At 34.3% G+C, this 18,768-nt stretch overlaps 1 protein-coding gene across 7 annotated transcripts in view; it reads left to right on the top strand.

The window, feature by feature from the left end:
- The window catches only part of HMBOX1 (homeobox containing 1), a 177,776-nt gene that overhangs the window by 86,144 nt on the left and 72,864 nt on the right, over positions 1–18,768 (top strand). For all 7 annotated transcript variants that reach the window (XM_040626467.1, XM_040626466.1, XM_040626465.1 and 4 more), the window contains exon 4: positions 5,318–5,403. In XM_040626467.1, the coding sequence (XP_040482401.1) occupies positions 5,318–5,403 (86 nt within the window). The remainder of the gene's footprint in view (positions 1–5,317; positions 5,404–18,768) is intronic.

Below are 18,768 nucleotides of genomic sequence, written 5' to 3'. Positions count from 1 at the left end.
ACTGCACTACCCAGGCGCCCCACAAAGGAAATTTTTTATAGAAATTAACTTATAGCTGTATACCTGATCAACTTGTTAAGAAAGAATCAGAAAGAAAGAAACTACTTTTCCCATTTTTTAATTGGTTGGGGTGAAAAAAAAAAAGAAACTAGATAGTGAGTTGTCAACAAATTATTGAATATATAACATTTTAGGAAGGACTTTAAAGCCAAGAGCTAAAATGAAAACCCATTTCACATATTAGTATTTTAAAAATACATCTATTAACATACATACTTATATATTGGTATATGTATACATTTGTTAATATAATAGTGTAGATCTATTCTTTCATGTATATATTATAAAAACAGTAGAAATGAGGCTTATCAAGAATTCATAAACAATGCCATATATTGTTATTCTTAATTACCGATGTACTAAATTTTATGACTGTGTTTGTATTTTATGTAAGATCCAGGACTTTATTCTGAGTGCTTAACTATATCCCTAACAATAGGTGATTTAGGATATTTATTTCCTAAATTCAGTTACTGTGTTATGTATACATATAGAGTAGATTTCCTTTTAAAGTTATCTTTAAAATTTTTAAATTATGCTTTATCTCCCTGAGTAGAAATTAAAGGGAGCAGGTTCTTACTCAAAAGTTAAAGAATTTGTATGTAATCGTATTTTCCCATCTGTGATATAGTCCATCTTTGTAGGTACTGCTCCATCTCTGGGAGTCTTTAAGATAGATGGCTACCTTTAAGTAGTCCTAAAGAATGTGTAGTATATCCACTGAGAGAATATGGAAGATCTTAAAGTGTACAACTTTTAAACTTGTAGTCTTTAATAGTCTTAGTTCCAGAAATGGAAGGATTGCCATTTTGAGCTAGCATAAATAACTAGCTTAAACATATTTGAGATTAAGAATTTAGAGCTGTTTTATAAATTATCTAGATCAGGTTTGCCATTTTACAACCTTTTATCTTCAACTACATATTTGTTCATTCATTGAACAAATTAAGCTCTATTATATGCAAACCCCATGATGAATAAGACATAATCTTTGTGCTAAAAGACTTCACAGGCTAGTAGGAGCAATAAGACCAGATCAGGAACAACTATAATATAGAATATCATGTAATATATTAGCATGTGAGTAGTATAATTGAAGTGATAAAGTTAGCTGTTGGAAGAAAGAGATCTTTTTTAACTGTGAGGATCAGGGAGAAGTTCTCTGAATAGATGACAGTTAAATTGTGTCTTAAAGAAAGGGTGATTCTACAAAGAGGCATCACTGATTAATTCATTTGGATATTAAGAAAGGTCTGTAGAGAAATAACCTATGGAATCAAAGAAAGATCAACTTTTGTTTCACTTTATTTTCATAAAACTTGAGGAATACAAATCATGAGGAATATGAGATTTTATAAGAAGTGAATTGTGATGAGTGCTGGGTGATTAAAATAAAAATGTGAAAAAAAATTAGTTCTCAAGAAAAAGAAAGGTCTGTAGATAACAATGGAAAGTTTAGCAAGTTATAAAAATAATGGCAATGGAGGGTGGAAAGGAAGAATTTTATCCTCATGTGGAAAGCACCCAGATAGAAGAATTCAACATGGCTATGATTTGGAAAATGTGGTAGGAGAAGATGACATGGATTTTAAGTGGTTTGATGCAAATACACTGGTAGCTTATCTTGGAAATAACCTATGGAATCAAAGAAAGACCATCTTGTGTTTCACTTTATTTTCATAAGACTTGAGGAATATAAATCATGAGGAATATGAGATTTTATAAGAAGTGAATTGTGATGAGCGCTGGGTGATTAAAATAAAAACTTCAAAAAATTAGTTCTCAAACAAAGAAGTGAAGAAAAGGGATTCATTCTTTTTTAAGAGGACAAAAAATTTCAAATAAAGGGAAAAGTAAACAGTAGGAGAGTATATGAAAATTAGATTTGGAGCAGGAGTTTTCATACCAAAAAACTGGTCATTTCACAGAGTTATGATGTGGACAGTAGGAGAGGCAGCTTGTTAAAGAAGACTGAATGAGGGGGGATATTTGAAAGTTTAAAGAACAAGTTAACCCTGTAGAATGGAGGTCTTTCAAATACACAAGAGAATTGGACACAAGTGAAAGTTGAATGCTATTACTATTTTGAAAATACAGGTTCCTCCCACTGTCTGAAAGCTTGAGTTATATCACTTCACTTTTAGGAAAAACCTCCATGAGTACTTGTTTTCACTAACTGAAAGAAATCTGAAGGGAATTTTTACTTTCACCAAAAAAATGCTGTTACCATACTAATGTAGGTCTTTTAGAAAAGCAGGGTGGCATGATGCGAACTTTCAGAAAGCAGGGGATACCTGTACCTAGTGAAAATAACTAAATGACACATCACCGCTTGTGTCTGAATTGACTTCATAGAAATCTTTCCATGGTGCCTTAAAGTACCTCATGTAGATGTTTACTTCAGTCATAGGTAGTTACAGCAGATCATTTGTTTCTTCTTTATCTGGGATTCTTTCTGGGGTTTTATAAAATAATAGTCATTGTTTATTGATTGCTTTTACAATTTCAAAAATTTTTACATTGAAGAATTTTTTATCTTATATATTATACACACACATATATATACACATTTAACACCATATTTCATTTAAATTTAATTTCAGTGTGTGGAGAAAAATTAAGAGTCTTGTGATGAGGGTATTAATGTTCTCATTTTACTAGATGATGAAACCAGAGTCCAGCTATATTAAATGACTTGCCCAAGCATAACCTTATTTTATAAGTCTTATGTTTTTCTTTGATTTGAAAAAGCTTCTCTCTGGTAAAGCAGTTGACCAAAGAGGTTTTGTTATTATTTTTTTTAACTCATTGTGGGTACTTACAAACTTGCCAAGGATCTAAAAATATAGTTTATAAGGGTAAGTGAATTGTTGCTGTTTTGCAGACTTTTTGAAGTTCCTTCTGTCTTACTGCAGTCCTTGATAATATCATACTGCGAGGCTGTGAATAATTCACAAACTGGATATTTCCTATTGGAATAATTGAGTGTTATCTCCTCTTTATGATTTAGTGTCTACTCTAGGTGAATTTGATTTAAAATAAATTGATTTAAGTTCCAGTTTAAATCAGTAGTCAAGAAAATACCATTTAATCATTTTCTCCACAAAAGCACATTTCTTATTTAACCTTAATAAATATTCTCTTAAACTCAGTTTTCACTTTCCTGGAAGGATATTTTATATATTGCAATGCAATGCTTTATTTAAATTTTTTCAGATTAATTTTGAAGTTGTATCAGAAACTAAATGATTTGGTTGTTTTATTTACATAAGGCAAATGAAATTCATACCACTGAAGTTATCTCTTGCCCAGCTGATTATTGGTGGATATTTGAGAGCCATTTGGCCTATACTAACTGTATTTTACTGAGCAGTTTGTTTTACTTGACTTCGAAGTGTATTTATTTGTGCCTTTTTCTTTCAGATACGCAGTTTTTAAATAAAATGAGAATGAATATTGTTCAAAGAAATACTTCAAATATAAACCAGTGAAAGTTTTGGAAAGAATCTAGCTGGTATCTAGATCAGAATCTTGATGAGTGTGAGAAATTCTAAATATTGGATTAGGCAACTGACTGTTTTCTTTCTCTAGGACTCTTTTTGATTAGGATTTCCAATGAGTAGATCAGGAGTATACTGTAGAGCTTCAGATTGAAAGTTGTCCCTCCTATTGCTTCTCTGCCCTTTTCCAGAATTCCTGAAAGGAAACATGGAATCGACCAGCAGGATGTATAGCTCCTCTTCACCAAGAGGCTAAAATACCTGCTCTAAGTCAAATCACAGCTGATTCTTTTTGGATAGGGTCTTTTCTTTTGTTGCTTCAAATAATCTTTAAAGAGACTTGAGCTCCTATAAGAAGTTTGTGGTTCATTTACAAAATGATTTGTAAAGATTTCATGATCCCTTTGTCTCAGATCAAGGGTCAGCAAACTTTTTCTGGAAAAGACTAGATGATAAGCATTTTACACTTTGTGGCCAAGAGGCAAAATTGAGGATATAATACACATACTTAGAGCTAAGAGAAAACAAAAAGATCACAAATTTTTATTGACAAAATTCAATATAGAATAATAGTAATTGAATATAGTTTTTAAAATATAGGTCTACCAATAAGAAGAATGGAATTTTTGGTGGGGAGGTTGTGATAATCTGCTTAATTCATGTTCAAAGTTAGTGTTCTCTGTCACCAAGTAATGATTGCAAGTGTTCATCTGTGAAAACCATTCTTAGCTCATAGGTTGTATAAAAACAGATGGGAGACCAGATTTAGCCATAGTTTGCTGACCCTATATGAGATTATAAATTACCTCTCTTCTGTGTTACTTTCGAGCTTGATGAAAAATCAAGTGCTTGATGAAAAATCAAGTGCTTTACTTATGTAACCCTTTTGAACATAAAGCATTCAAAGAGAAATTGGTTGGTCTTAAGGGTTTAAGTGTAAGTTTTACTTAAGTATTTGTTCTGTTGAAGAAATAGAAGTCCTGTCTTTCATTGTTATTCTAGTGAATGTCTAGTCTTTTGAGAATTTGTTGTTGTCTAGTGGAGGAAAAATTAGGTCTATTATATCTAATCTCAAGGACACAGTGTAACAGTTTTAAGTATTCTATATATTATATATAATAGGAAATGAATAAGTGCCTTTTTTATATTAAAATTCTATATTCACCTCATCCCACTTAAATTTTTTTTTGTTTAGTAGGGAAAAAAAAGCAAATTAGATTTCTTAAAATGGCTAATATCCTAGCCGTTTTAAGAATGATGATGATTTCTGTTCCTTTAACAAAGGTTTTAAAATGACTGAACATAATGTTTATGTAGATATATAGTTAACATGCAAGCCCACAATCTGCTCACAACTGATTTCTGTTGTTGTTGCTTTTTATTTTTCTAGGGTTTCTGTCTGTGTAAGGTATATTCATTCCTCAGTAATGAAACTTAGTATATATACCATATGGCAGCCTTGTTCCTAATGTGAATTATACACAGCATGTAATTAACCATCCTCTGGTATGAGACTTATATCTCCTGTGGCATTCACTAAAGCGTCTGTCTGATGGTGTGATGTTTTAGGACTTGAATATTTGGTGTTTCTTGGTTTGTTTTAATTTCATATTTTCATACAAGCTTGGTCTGTTTACCTTTATTTTTGTGTCCTTTCTTTCTATGTTCTCCCCACCTCTCTCCTTCACCTTTCTTAGCAAAGATGAGGATTTCTACCTTCAACATACATTGTTGGTCTTGTCTTCTGTTTTTGTTAGGAGGGACAGCAGTGTGATAAAAGAGGAAATCAAAGCCTTTCTTGCCAATCGGAGGATTTCCCAAGCAGTTGTTGCACAGGTAACAGGTAAGAGCTGAAGAGCCCTTTATTCTGGAATCATGTCTAGTCTCTGCCTTCTGGTGCAGATGTTGGAATATTGCTTGCATTTCTGCATTGCAGTGCAGACCTGTCAACTTCGGCATAATAGTGTATGCCTGTGATTTAAAGCCCATTGTCTCTGATATCATGGAACTTCTCCAGTTATTTTTTTTTTTTTACTTGTGCTAGTAAATTTTATAGCATTTGTGATAAGCACAAAATTCCCCATTTTATGGCTAAAAAAGGGTTCTCTGGTTTTCTTGTAATTGTGACAGAGTTCATGACACATGCACATCCAACTGCTATCTACATTTCATATATTTAAATGCCTTGCAGCCCTCCTAATTCCTGATTTTACCAATTAAAAAATGATTCACGAGAGTAAAGGAAGTTTTTTTTTTTAACCACCTTTCTGTATGTGAAAGCTTTCCTCAAACCATTACTGAGAAGATAAGAGTTATCATTGTCTTCTCTTTGTTCTTTATATCCCATCCCATTACCCACCCCGCCACAGCCCCATCTTGAGTATGTGGTGTATATGTGTCATTCTCTATTCAGGTTGCGTTTTTTATGGAGTTCTTAAATTTTGGGGTAGCATGTCTTCTTTGTTGGTGTGTAGTCTTCCTTTCTTGGATATCAATGGTTTATAAGACCTTAATAAAATCAACTATGCCTTAGTCATGAGAGGAACCAGAAACTCTTGTAACTATATTTTGTAGTTGATACATTGTTGTATGTTGTACATTAATATATATGAAAATAATATTTTTCCTCCTCCCACCCTTTTTTAACATGCCATTAGCAGCTATGTGACTTTGGGCTTTTTAGCCTCTGCACCTCAGTTTCTTACCTCTACAATGAAATAGTTGGATCTGATCTTCCAATTTTAAGATATCATTTCTGTTCTCTAGACATCGATATTTATTGAAGCTAATTTACCTAAAAGGTTGTTATTGACCATCAATATGGTTAAAAATGAAACTTGAGACTTCAGAAGTCTTAAATTTCATCCCAAGAATCTAAGGTCAGCCAATCTTAATGCGTAGAATATATAACACTAGTAATATATTTTTATAAATGATGCCTCTGTTCATGGTAAAAGATTTTAATAAAGGCATATCCTTCCATATAGAATTCTTAAACAGAGGGAAGATGTGTGAATTTAATTTTTGTAATTTTCAATAGAATATTTAAAATAAATTTTTACCTTTATCTTCAAGGATTAAGAAACATACTAAGGGCACTGTAAGGGCAAGTTAAGTGGCTTTTACCAAAATCCAGTGATGTTCACTATGAAAAGATAGGGTGTTGTCTTTTAGGGCTTTTACTTTGCCTCCAAGATTAGAAGCAGTAGTATCTTCTAGTTTGCCAGCCTACAAAAAAGAACAAAATTGTAGTGTTATAGAACAGTATTATAGAGTTGATTTTTTTTTCCAGGTGGAAATATTTCTGAGGATCTTGGATACCCTGAATCTTGAATCATCTTGGACTTTTAAATAAAGTAGCTTTTGAAACCCATCTGACTTTGATGCAAATTACAATAAAATACCTTTAATTGGAATTTCTTAGGAATATCTAAAAGGACTAGCTATACCATAGTGGATTTAACAGTAGCATTGCCTTTTTGGAAAGGAAAAGTGCAAGATGTTTCAGTATCTTGCTACTCAAAGTGTAGTTCGTGTAACAGTATTATTTGGAGCTTGTTAGAAATGTAAAGATACAGAGTACCACCCTACATGTACTGAATCGAATTTACATTTTAATCAGATCCCCAGGTAATTTTGGTTTGAGAAGTACTATTCTAGAAGATTGGTATGCTTTCCTGACATTTACTTCAGTGGATTCGCGTAGTTTTAACACTGTCCCACTCAATAAGAGTCATCATGATGCCACCTCCTGTTTTGAAAATATATTTACACATTTATTATCTGTTTATCACATGGACCTTTCTTTTGCTGCTATAAAACTTCTTCCCCATTTCTATCTCAGTCCAACTTATTCTTCGTCCCCTTCATTCCTACTCGAAAAGCTTGGGTGCATTTTCCCTTAATCAGATATCTTTGATGGTTCTCCATTGTCTGAAAAATGAAACTCCTTATAGTCTGACTCTCCTCACTTGGACGCTTACAAATTGTTTGTGCCTAGAATGCCTTTCCCCTTCTCACCTTAGCCTTATAAAGTCCTATTTATCAAGATTACCTCTTATTATCCTCATTCTGACTTCTCTGATCACTTTAGCTCTTGTAGACCTCTCTTTTTTCCTGAAACCAATTACACTAAGTTCACCATGCTTAGGTGCTAAGCCTCATTTCAGTTATGCATTTTAGAGTAATGTTCTTTAAACGCAGTGGTCTTTCGTATACATCCTGAAAGAGTCTAGCATTGTACATGCTCTCTGAAGATTTCATGTTTACGTAACTGCCTTGTAGTGCTGTCTTGTAGGGTAAAGGGAATTTTAGTGAAGCTAACAAAAGCTATACATATGAAAATTTATCCAGTATGACTTTGTCCAGTGACGTTCCCTCTCCAGAAATAATTATTTATTTGTTCGACAAATGCTGCATGAGTTTCTGCCCTTAAGGAATCCCATTGTTTTCTTATCTGCTTTAATTCAATTATTTACATAAAGCAGGGGAGTGAGGATGACTTATAACCACATTGCTTCATTTTCCCATTAATCAACTTAGTGAATTCATATATTTCTCATGTATTATTATGTTACATTTTCACTGGCCCATCCAGCCATCAAGCTAGACTCAGGGACAGGGCTTTTCATTCTACAAAAGAGATCCAGCTACAGAATAGTGAGTTGGTAAGAACCAGTATAAAGCCTAGCCCTCATAATTGGCAGACTTGGGACACGTAGCCTATGTAAGGAAGCCTTGTAGCCACCTAGGACTCACTATGGGTATCTGAGCTCAGTATATAGGCCCTTTTTTGTCCTTGAGGAAATCTGCCCCAAAATAAAGTTTAAGATGTGGCACTTCAGAATCTCTGCCCTATAATGGAGTCTTTTAAAAAGTTAAGTTAAACTCTAATATGTGAATTAATGAAATAAATCAACCTTGAGATAAAAATGAGAACAGGCATAACAAAAGAAAATGCTAAATAAAAAAAGTGTAGTGAGGTGCAAAATTATAACACATGCGCTTGTTCCAGAAACAAATACAGAGGCTTCTTTTTATAGATTTGGAGGATTTCTATAATAAGATAAACAAGAAGTTCATGGGTGGGGTCTGTATAAATAATATCCTACTGATAGGAAAAATGACAGTATAAACAGGATATAATAACAGTGCCTGCTGAATTTCCCAGCATGTTATTTGTAGCTTCTTTCACAGAGTCACAGCTGCTCCCACCAAGGGTGGATTTTTACCTCTGTTAGAGGTCGAGCAGGATTCTGAATTCTGACTAACAATGGTGGGATGGAGAGCATAGACCTTGCTTTAGTAATAACCCACACATGGGTTTTATATTCACTTTCATGGTAAAACATTTTCTTTGGCTCTTAGAATTACTAAAACATGATTTTCTTTTTAACTGACCTCTGGGAGAAATCAAGCAGGCAGAATAAATGAGTAAGTGGGCAGAGCTTAAGTGAGTGCTTATCAGCCAAAAAATACACTAATTGGATTCATATCCTCTTAAAATGGAAGAAGAAAAAAAAATTTATATCTCTGAACTTTAAGAACTCTAACACAACTTTGTTTTCTTGAATGATAGTAGTATAATGAAAAAGCAACCATGAAATTTAGAATACCAGAGTTCTAGTTCTTCTGTCTTAAAAAGCCTTGGGTTCCTGGGAAGAATTATGTAGCTTCTCTGAGCTTCATTTTCCTTATTTACAAGATGAGGGGCTTTGACCAAATATTTCCAAGAATCTTTTCGAGTTATCAAATTCTATTCTGTTTTTTGTTTTTGGGAAAGATTTGTTTGAAAGAGAGCACGTGAGTGGGAAAAGGGGCAGAGGGAGAGAATATCCGAGCAGACTCCAGCTGAGTGTGGAACCCAATGCAGGGCTGGATCCCATGACCCATGAGATCAGGACCTGAACCAAAACCAGGAGTTGGACACAACCGACTGAGCTACCCAGGCACCCCAAATTCTATTCTGTTTTTAAACAAAGTTCGTTTAACCAGTGTGCATCTTACCGTCTCATTCCCAAAATGTAAGAAGTTGTGTAAAGAGAAGCTCTGAACCAGTTTTAGAAATGTTCCAGCTGTACTTAGATCACTTCCTTTTTTAAATTTATCTTTAAAATGAAATATGAAAACACTGCATATTCAATTTAATTATTATAATTTCTTTACAAAGATAGGTATATATTGATCCTCTCCCCAAGCAGAGAACTTCAGACCAGATATTAAAAACCAACTAAAGTGTCAATATACCCTTTTTAAAAATAGACTTCATTTTTTAGAAGGGTTTTTGGTTCACAGCAAAAGTGAGTGGAAAGTACGGAGTTCCTGTTTACTCCCTACCCCCTACACATGCAGAGCCTCCCTACTATCAGCATCTGGCACCAGAGTGCTACAATTGTTATAATGTGTAAACCTACATTGCTATGATTATTGTCACCAAAAGTCCATAGTTTACATTATGTGTAAATAGTTTTGTACATTCTGTGGGGTTTTAAAAAATGTATAATGACAAGTATCCACCATTATAGTATCATAATCTGATGCTACAGTTTCACTTCCTAAAAGTCCTCTGTGTTCTGGCTATTCATCCCTTCCTTCCTCCCTGCTAACCCTTGGCAACCACTGTCTTTTTACTGTCTCCACAGTTTTGCCTTTTCCAGAATGTTATCCTAGAGTATGTAGCTTTTTCATGTTGGCATCTTCCTCTTAGTAATAAGGTCTTAAGATTCCTTAAATGTCTTTTTGAGACTTGATAGCTCATTTCTTTTTGGTGCTAAATAATATTCCGTTGTCTGGACATAACACAGTTTATTCTGCCATTCACTACTGAAGGACATCTTGGTTGCCTCCCAAGTTTTGGCAGTTATGAATAAACTTACTCAATGTTGGTAGGGCATATATCACAGACTGTAGTATTGTCCTGTTGTCATACAACCAAATATAATTAATTGTCAGGCTCATTTAACAAAATTTTATCAATTCCTGCATAATGAATTTCAGTAGTTTTAGGTAGATCTCCAATTTGAAGGCAATTATCTGTCTACAAAATGTAGTGCATTTGGTATTTTCTCTTGTTTTGCAGCCTCTAGAGAACAAGAACAGATATTATCCTGTGGTTCAAAAAATTCTTACTTTTTTATCTCATTTTCTTCTGTCTTCAATTTGCTGGCAAACTATTTTCTTGTAAACACAACACATAAGGTTATGTTTTTCTTTTCCTAGAGGAAAAAATCCAGCCTCTATATTTGAATACCCACATTTTCTCACTTTGGTGATAGCTAAGTAAAAAATTGGGGTGAAAATAATTTCAGAGGATACTTTCGTTGTTAGAAAATCAGTTTGCTACAATTCTTGAAATTCTTGAAATTTGTTGTCTTACTAGGGCTTTCATCATCTCAAATACAGTGTGTAGGACTGTACATTTTTAGTGTCAAAGTTATGAAGGTTGGGGGGCACCTGGGTGGCTCAGTCGTTAAGCGTCTGCCTTCGGCTCAGGGTGTGATTCCAGCGTTCTGGGATCGAGCCCCGCATCAGCCTCCTCCGCTGGGAGCCTGCTTCTTCCTCTCCCGCTCCCCCTGCTTGTGTTCCCTCTCTCGCTGGTTGTCTCTCTCTGTCAAATAAATAAATAAAAATCTTAAAAAAAAAAAAGTTATGAAGGTTGGTTTGCAAGTAAGAACAAGATTTTTCCTCCACCTGTATTTAAAGTAGAAACTATATTTAAAAATTTTTTTTATTCCACCATAAGCTTTGACAAAAGTGACTTTAAAAGATTAGACACAGATGTGGTTTTTTTCCCGTTAGTAATTTTCATTTTTGTTTCTCCCTAATTCTTGTTTCCTAAGATTGTGGAGAAAAGTCTTTACTTGAGGTATAATATTCCTTCAGCAGTTTTAGGAACTATTTTACTTAACATATGTTAATTTTCCTTATATTAAAAAAAAAAGCAGGGATAAATGACAGAAAGACTACCCTAGTAAATAAGTCAGAAGGTATCTGTGTCTGAAGGGGGAATGAAACATGAGAGACTATGGACTATGAGAAACAAACTGAGGACTACAGAGGGGAGGGGGGTGGGGGAATGGGATAGGCCGGTGATGGGTAGTAAGGAGGGCACGTATTGCATGGTGCACTGGGTGTTATACACAACTAATGAATCATCGAGCCTTACATCGAAAACCGGGGATGTACTGTATGGTGACTAACATAATATAATAAAAAATCATTATAAAAAAAAAAAGAAGGTATCTGTGTCTGATAAAATAGCAAAGTCTAAAGTTCAGCTGTAGTCCATGTGAGTGAGTCATCAGGCAATATTATAAATAACTTCCTGCAGAAGAAAGCTATGAAGGGATAAATACCATTTTATGTAAACTATAGATATGGTCTTTTATGCATTAAGGAATTATCCTGTTAACTCTTGTCATTTACTCAGTGATAGAGGATTTGAGCTCATTTGCTACAAATAAGAGGGATTTGAGCTCATTTGCTACAAATAATTTGTTCTGTCAGGAAGACATACTAGATTTAGTAGTGTGTAGTTACTAATGTTAGGTAAGGAACTGAAGCTTGAACTAACCAAACTAACCAGGTTTGAGCGTGGTAATATCTGTGAGAGGTCTGTAAAATTGTTAAACAATATTATGGTCTTTAAGAAAGCTTTTAATACCACCATGTGTCAACTTCAGCTGAATTTGACTATATCATTTGATCCTACAAAATAAACTTGAGGTGTGCAGGGGAAATGTGGTTTTTTCCTTTATTTTTAATCACTTTTATTTAGATAAAATTTGTGTAAGAGTAGAGTTCTCTGAATTGTACCAAATTTATACAGTGGTATAACCAAAATCAGGAGATAGAACATTTTTCAGTATTTCAACAAGTTCCTTCCTGCCTCTTTGCAGTTACATACCCCACCCCACCGCAAGTCCCTGCCAACCACAGATTGGCATTCTGTCAGTATAGTTTGCATTTTCTAGAATGTCATGTGACCGGAATCATACAATACATACCTTTTTTATATGTCTCACTTCTTTCATTTTGTGACTTCTTTCACTTGTGGTACTTTCGAGATTCATTAGTATTGTTACATGTACGCATAGTTCTTAAGTTTTAAATTCTGAATACTAGTTAATTGGATGGCTATAACAAAATTCGTTTATCCGTTAATCAGTTGATGGCCATTTGAGCAGTTTTCAGGTTTGGGCTATTATGAATTAAACTGCTGTGAACATTTGTCTATGTAGTTTTACATGGACATCTATTTTCTCATACCAAGGAGTGGGATTGTGGGGTTATTGGTAAGTATATGTTTAACTTTTTAAGAAACTTTCAAACTGTTTTCCAAAATGGCTATACCATTTTGCACTCCCACTAGCAGTATATGAGATTTCCAGTTGCTTTGCATTCTCTTCAACACTTGCTATTTGGTATTTGTGTTTCTCTTTAGGTTTAGCCATTCTGGTGCATATGTAATAGCATCTCACTCTAGTTTTATTTTGCATTTTTCTAATGATTAATTATGTTGAGCATCTTTCCAGATGCTCATTTGCTATTCATGTATCTTCTTAGGTGAAATGTCTGTCAAATCTTTTACCCATTGTTTTTTAATCAAGTTGTTTCCCTTACTATTGATTACAAGAGTTCTATGTATATTCTGGGTACAAGTCCTTGAATATGTGGCTATAACAGTTATCCTAGTCTGAAGCTTGCATTTTCATTTTCTTAGTGTTATATTTCAAAGAGCAAATGTTTTTAATTTTGGTTAAGTTATATTTATCTTTTTTTTTCCCCTTATGGTTCATGCTTTTTGTGTCCTAAGAAAATATGCCTAAATTAAGTCTTGAAGATTTTTTTATGTTTTCTTCTGGAAGCTTTATATTTTCAGCTTGTACATTTAGGTCTGTGAACCATTTCAAGTTAATTTTTTGTGTATGCGTGAGGTAAAGATTAAGACCTACTTTTTCCCCCTATAGATATCCAATTGTTGGAGCGCCATTTGTTGAAAATGGTCAGCAGTGGTCAAGGGAGTAGTTTTTTCCTATTCAATTACATTGGCATTTTTGTAAAAAATACACTAAGTATGTATGTCTGGATCTGTTTCCGGACTGTCTCTTATGTTCCATTGGTCTTTATGTTTATCCAATACAAAACTGTAAATTTTGGTAGTAAGTCTTGAAGTTTTTCTTTCTCAAGATCACTGTTCTTCTAGATCTTTGGCATTTCCATATACATTTTAAAATCATCTTGTCAGTTTCTACAAAAAATTCTTGTGATGAGATTGGGATTGGAATTGTGATAAATATATATCAGTCTAGTATTAGCAATTGACATCTTAATAATACTAGTATTTTTTATCCATGAACATGGTATGCCTCCATTTGTTTAGGTCTTCTTTATTTCTCTCATCCATGTTAGTTTTCAGTGTATAGATCTTGCACATATTTTCTTAAATTACCTCTGTTTTACATTTTGATACTATTATATTGGTACTATCTTTAATGTCAACTTCTAGTTGTTTTGTTTCTTGACTCATAGAATAATTGATTTGGGTATATTGATATTCTATTTTGTAACCTTGCTAAATTCATTTATTCTGGTAGTTTTAAAAGATTTTTAGGATTTTGTACTTGGACAATCGTGTTATCTGTGAATAGAGTTAACTCTCCTTCTTCCTTTTCAATGTGTGTGACTTTTATTTCTTTTTCTTGCCTCAGTCCACTGACTAGGACAGCCAGTTAAATGTTGAATATAGTAATGAGAGCAGACATCTTTGCCTTTTCTCCAAGCCTAGGGAGGAGGCATTCACTCTTTCACCATTAAGTGTGTTCTTAGCATAGATTTTTCATAGCCATCCTTTATCAAGATACACTTCAAGGGAAGTTTCCTCTATTTCTGGTTTCTGAAAATTTTTATCATGAATGGATGTTGTATTTTGTCAAATGCTTTTTCTGCATCTATTGAGATTACCACATGGTTTTTCTTTTTCAGTCTTGTTAATATGGTGAATTACATTGATTGATTTTCAGATGTTAAACCAACTTTGCATTCTGGGAGAAACGCCATTGAATCATGATGTATTATCCTTTGTATATGTTTTGATTCAATTTGCTGATACTCTAGTATTGTAGAAATATAGTATCTGTGTATCATTGTTCAGGGTTTGTTTTCCTTTTTCCATTTCCTGTAATGTCCTTCTCTAGTTCTGTTATTATGATAATGTGGCCTCATAAGATGAGTTGGGAAGTGTTTCTTTCCCTTGTGTTTTTAGAAGAATTGATGTAGAATTGGTGCTATTTTTCCTTAAATATCTTTGAAACTGTGCTTTTTTTTTTTTTTTAAATAGTGATTATTTTACACTTGGCTGTTACTTTAACTAAAGGATCTTACCCTTTAGGGCTTGTACCTTGTACTGCTGGCTGCAGATAGAATATAGAATAGTGGAGATTATCAGGTCCTTAATACCTCAAAGGTTGCCAGCTCTTTTCTACATGATTTTATCCTTGTCAGGAATACTTTTCTCTTGCCAGTTGCCTAAAATAGGAAGGTTACAAATCACAAACCAAATTGAATTTGCTGTAGATAGAGCAATAACCCTTCCCTTGTGCCCTACTATGCTTGAGTATAGAACATAGTTTTCACTCACTTAAGCTATGAGATTTGCTTCCTGTAGTAGTTTTAAAAATATTGAGTGACCTGTCTCTAAATCTGTTCCCAAGCAGATCTGTGGACAACTTCTTGGTTTTGAACACATTGATTTTAATGTACATATCCAAAATAACATTGCCCCAGGCTTGTTGTCATTGTTCTTGATGAGAACATAAGAAAGAGTTTTTAGAAACGTTCTTAATGTGATCTTTATTTCATGTTTTGAGACATTTTAAAGACCAGAATATGCTGTTTTCATAAAAGTGTATTTTTTTTCCTCCTTTGTTGTAAATATAAAGATTGACCATTGCACCCAAACCCTTTTGTTGCTAAATATTTTTTTGGAAGACATATTACCAGTTTGTCTTGATTTTTCTAGGACTATAAAGAATGTCTTTGAAATGTTTGAGTGATATGTGTTAAAATAACTATCATGCATAATAATATTTAGTAACAACAATACCTCTTGAACCATTGTTGCCTATACTTTTGTCTTTAGCTCAGCTCTATCATTGTGCTAGGTAACCTACTAGGAGAGCATATGGTCCTCTTAAGTGATTTGTGGATGACCAGTGGCTCTGCATTTTGCTGCTATGCACCTTGTTAGCTAAACCTCTCTTTTTGGAGGGTTTTTATTTTTAGCTGTAATTTATTTTAACACTTACCAAGTGCTAGATGCTCTGCTAACTGTTTTATGTATTTGAGAGGCAGGTGTTAACTTTTTCAGTTACAAGCAAGAAAACTGAGGCTAAAGGAGAGTCAATTATTTGCCCATGGTCACACAGCTAATTGCTGTTTGTCTTGCTGCAAAACCGGTGTTCATTACGTAGCATTTCAGTATATAGATGCAGTATGGTACAGTGGTCTGGAGCATGACTTTGAAGGTTAAAAAGGTTTTCTGTCACTTACTAGTTACATATCTTTGCTCAGGTTACTGAATATCTTAATCCTCAGTTTCTTCCTTTGGAAAATGAAAATAATAATAATACCTACCTAACAGGGTTTTTGAGATTAAATGAGTTGGTTTATGTAAAGTTTCTGGTATATGGTAAATGCCATAGAAGTCTTTTTATTATTATCATTATTATACTTCTTAATCCCTCTCCAAATTGACTTTTCTGAAGCTAAGTTTCCTGAGACTAAATATGTTAACCATAATGTTTCTAGCCTTTGGCCACTTAATAATGAACTTTAAAAATCATATAGCACCCCCCCCCCCGTTCAGTGCAGCATATTTATAAGCTAAGACATGAAAATAACCTATACAGTGGAATATTATTCAGCCATAAAAAAGAAGGAAATCCTGCCATTTGTGACCACGTAGATAGACCTTGAGGGTATTATGCCAAATGAAATAAGAGAGAGAAAGACAAATATAGGATATCATTTATATGTAGAATTTTAAAAAAACCCAAATTTATAGATACAGAGAACAGATGGGTGTTTGCCAGTGTTGGGGAGTAGGGGGTGGGCAAAATGGGTGAAGGTGTCAAAAAGTACAAACTTCCAGGGCACCTGAGTGGCTCAGCCATTAAGTGTCTGCCTTCGGCTCGGTCATGATCTCGGGGTGCTGGGATCAAGCCCTGCATCGGGCTCCCTGCTCGGCGGGAAGCCTGCTTCTCCCTCTCACATTCCCCTTGCTTCTGTTCCTTCTCTCGCTGTCTCTCTCTGTCAAATAAATAAATGAAATCTTAAAAAAGAAAAAAAGTACAAACTTCCACTTATAAATAAATCCTCAGGATATAATGTACAGCATGGGCACTATAGTTAACAGTGCTGTGTTGTACATTTGAAAGCTGCTAGGAGAGTAAATCTTAAAAGTACTTATCCTACACACACAAGAATTTTAGCCATGTATCGTGATGGATTTTAACCAAGCTTATTGCGGTAATCATTTCTTGAGAAATACATCAAATCATTATATTGACACCTAAAACTAACATTAAAAAATTCATGATAGGTTAGTGGATTTTAATGTAAGAGTATGAAAAAGCTTGTTAGTGAGTTGATTTCAGATTCAGCACCGGAGCTAACCTTTAAGAATATATCATTTGTCAAGTTTCAGTGTGGTATCAGAGAATATCAACAGTTGTTGAAAAAATCTATTAAAATACTCCTTCCTTTTCCATCTGAAAAAAATTAGCATGGGAAACTTTCTTCACCATTACTATTCCACAATTTGACATATACAAAATTGCCTTAAAAATATTATTTACATAATTACAGCTAATACCTGAGAGTTAGAAAGTAGGAAGGAAAAAAAAATCCAGCTCCCCTTGTAGCAAGATCTTCCTTTTCTCTGCCCCATAATATTTCTACTTGCTGACCTTGCCAGAATTCTGTCTAGTATCCTCATTTTATTATTCAAAAGGTGGGGATATCAGTTGTGGTGATGGTTGTACAACGCTTTGAATATACCAAAAACCATTGAATTGTACACTTTAAATGGATGAATTTTATGGTATGTGAATTCTATTTTAATAAGTCTGTTTTAAAAGAAGGGAAAATGGGGCGCCTGGGTAGCGCAGTCGTTAAAGCGTCTGCCTTCCGCTCAGGGCGTGATCCTGGCGTTCCGGGATCGAGTCCCACATCGGGCTCCTCTCCTGGGAGCCTGCTTCTTCCTCTCTCACTCGCCTGCTCTGTACCCTCTCTCGCTGGCTGTCTCTCTGTCACATAAATAAATAAAATCTTTAAAAAAAATAAATAAATAAAAGAAGGGAAAATGAAAATCATTCAAAAGTATCTTTCAAACAGAGTTAGGTCCCTAAAGTGAAATTTTAAATTTTTCTGTGTATTCTTATTACTGAAATAAAAGCCTAATAAACTAAAAGTGAAAAATTAAATTAAAAAAATGTAAATTTACTTTATATGTTAGAAAATATATTCTTGTGGTTTAAACTTCTGATGCACATAGGGTATACAGTGCTAAATCTTTCTTTTATCTCTGTCCCTTAGCCATAATCCCCCTCCCAGAAGATAGGACTTTACCAGTTTCTGGAGAGATACTTTATACATTTAAAAGCAAATAAGAAGGGCTCCTGGGTGGCTCAGTTGGTTAAATGTCTGCCTTCAGCTCAGGTCATGATTCCAGGGCCCTGGGATTGATCTGGGTGTTGGGCTCCCTGATCAGTGGGGAGCCTGCATCTCCCTCTCCTTCCCGCTCGTGCTCTCATGCTATCTTTGTCGCTCTCTGTCTCTCTCTCTCTCAAATAAATAAATAAAATCTTAAAAAAAAAAAAAGCAAATAAGTATAGGGGTGCCTGGGTGGCACAGTTGGTTGAGCATCCAACTCTTGGTTTTGGTGCAGGTTGTGATCTCAGGGTCATGGGATCGTGCTCAGCGTCGAGCCCCATGTCCGCCTCCTCGCTCAGCGTGGAGTCTCCTTGAGATTCTCTCCCTCTCCTACCAACCCTCCCACTTATTCTCTCTCTCTCTCAAATAAATAAATCTTAAAAAAAAAAAAGAAAAAGCAAATAAGTATATCCATAGTAGTTTTCTCCTTTTTTGCCAGATAGGTTGTATGCTGTTTACATAATTTCTACACTGAGCTTTTTTAACTTGGAAATTA

The sequence above is a fragment of the Ursus maritimus genome, unplaced genomic scaffold (genome assembly GCF_017311325.1).
Source record: "Ursus maritimus isolate PB19 unplaced genomic scaffold, ASM1731132v1 scaffold_11, whole genome shotgun sequence".
In the NCBI taxonomy this organism is placed as follows: Eukaryota; Metazoa; Chordata; class Mammalia; order Carnivora; family Ursidae; genus Ursus; species Ursus maritimus.
The sequence above is the reverse complement of the archived record's forward strand: the minus strand, read 5'-3'. Positions and strand labels throughout refer to the sequence as shown.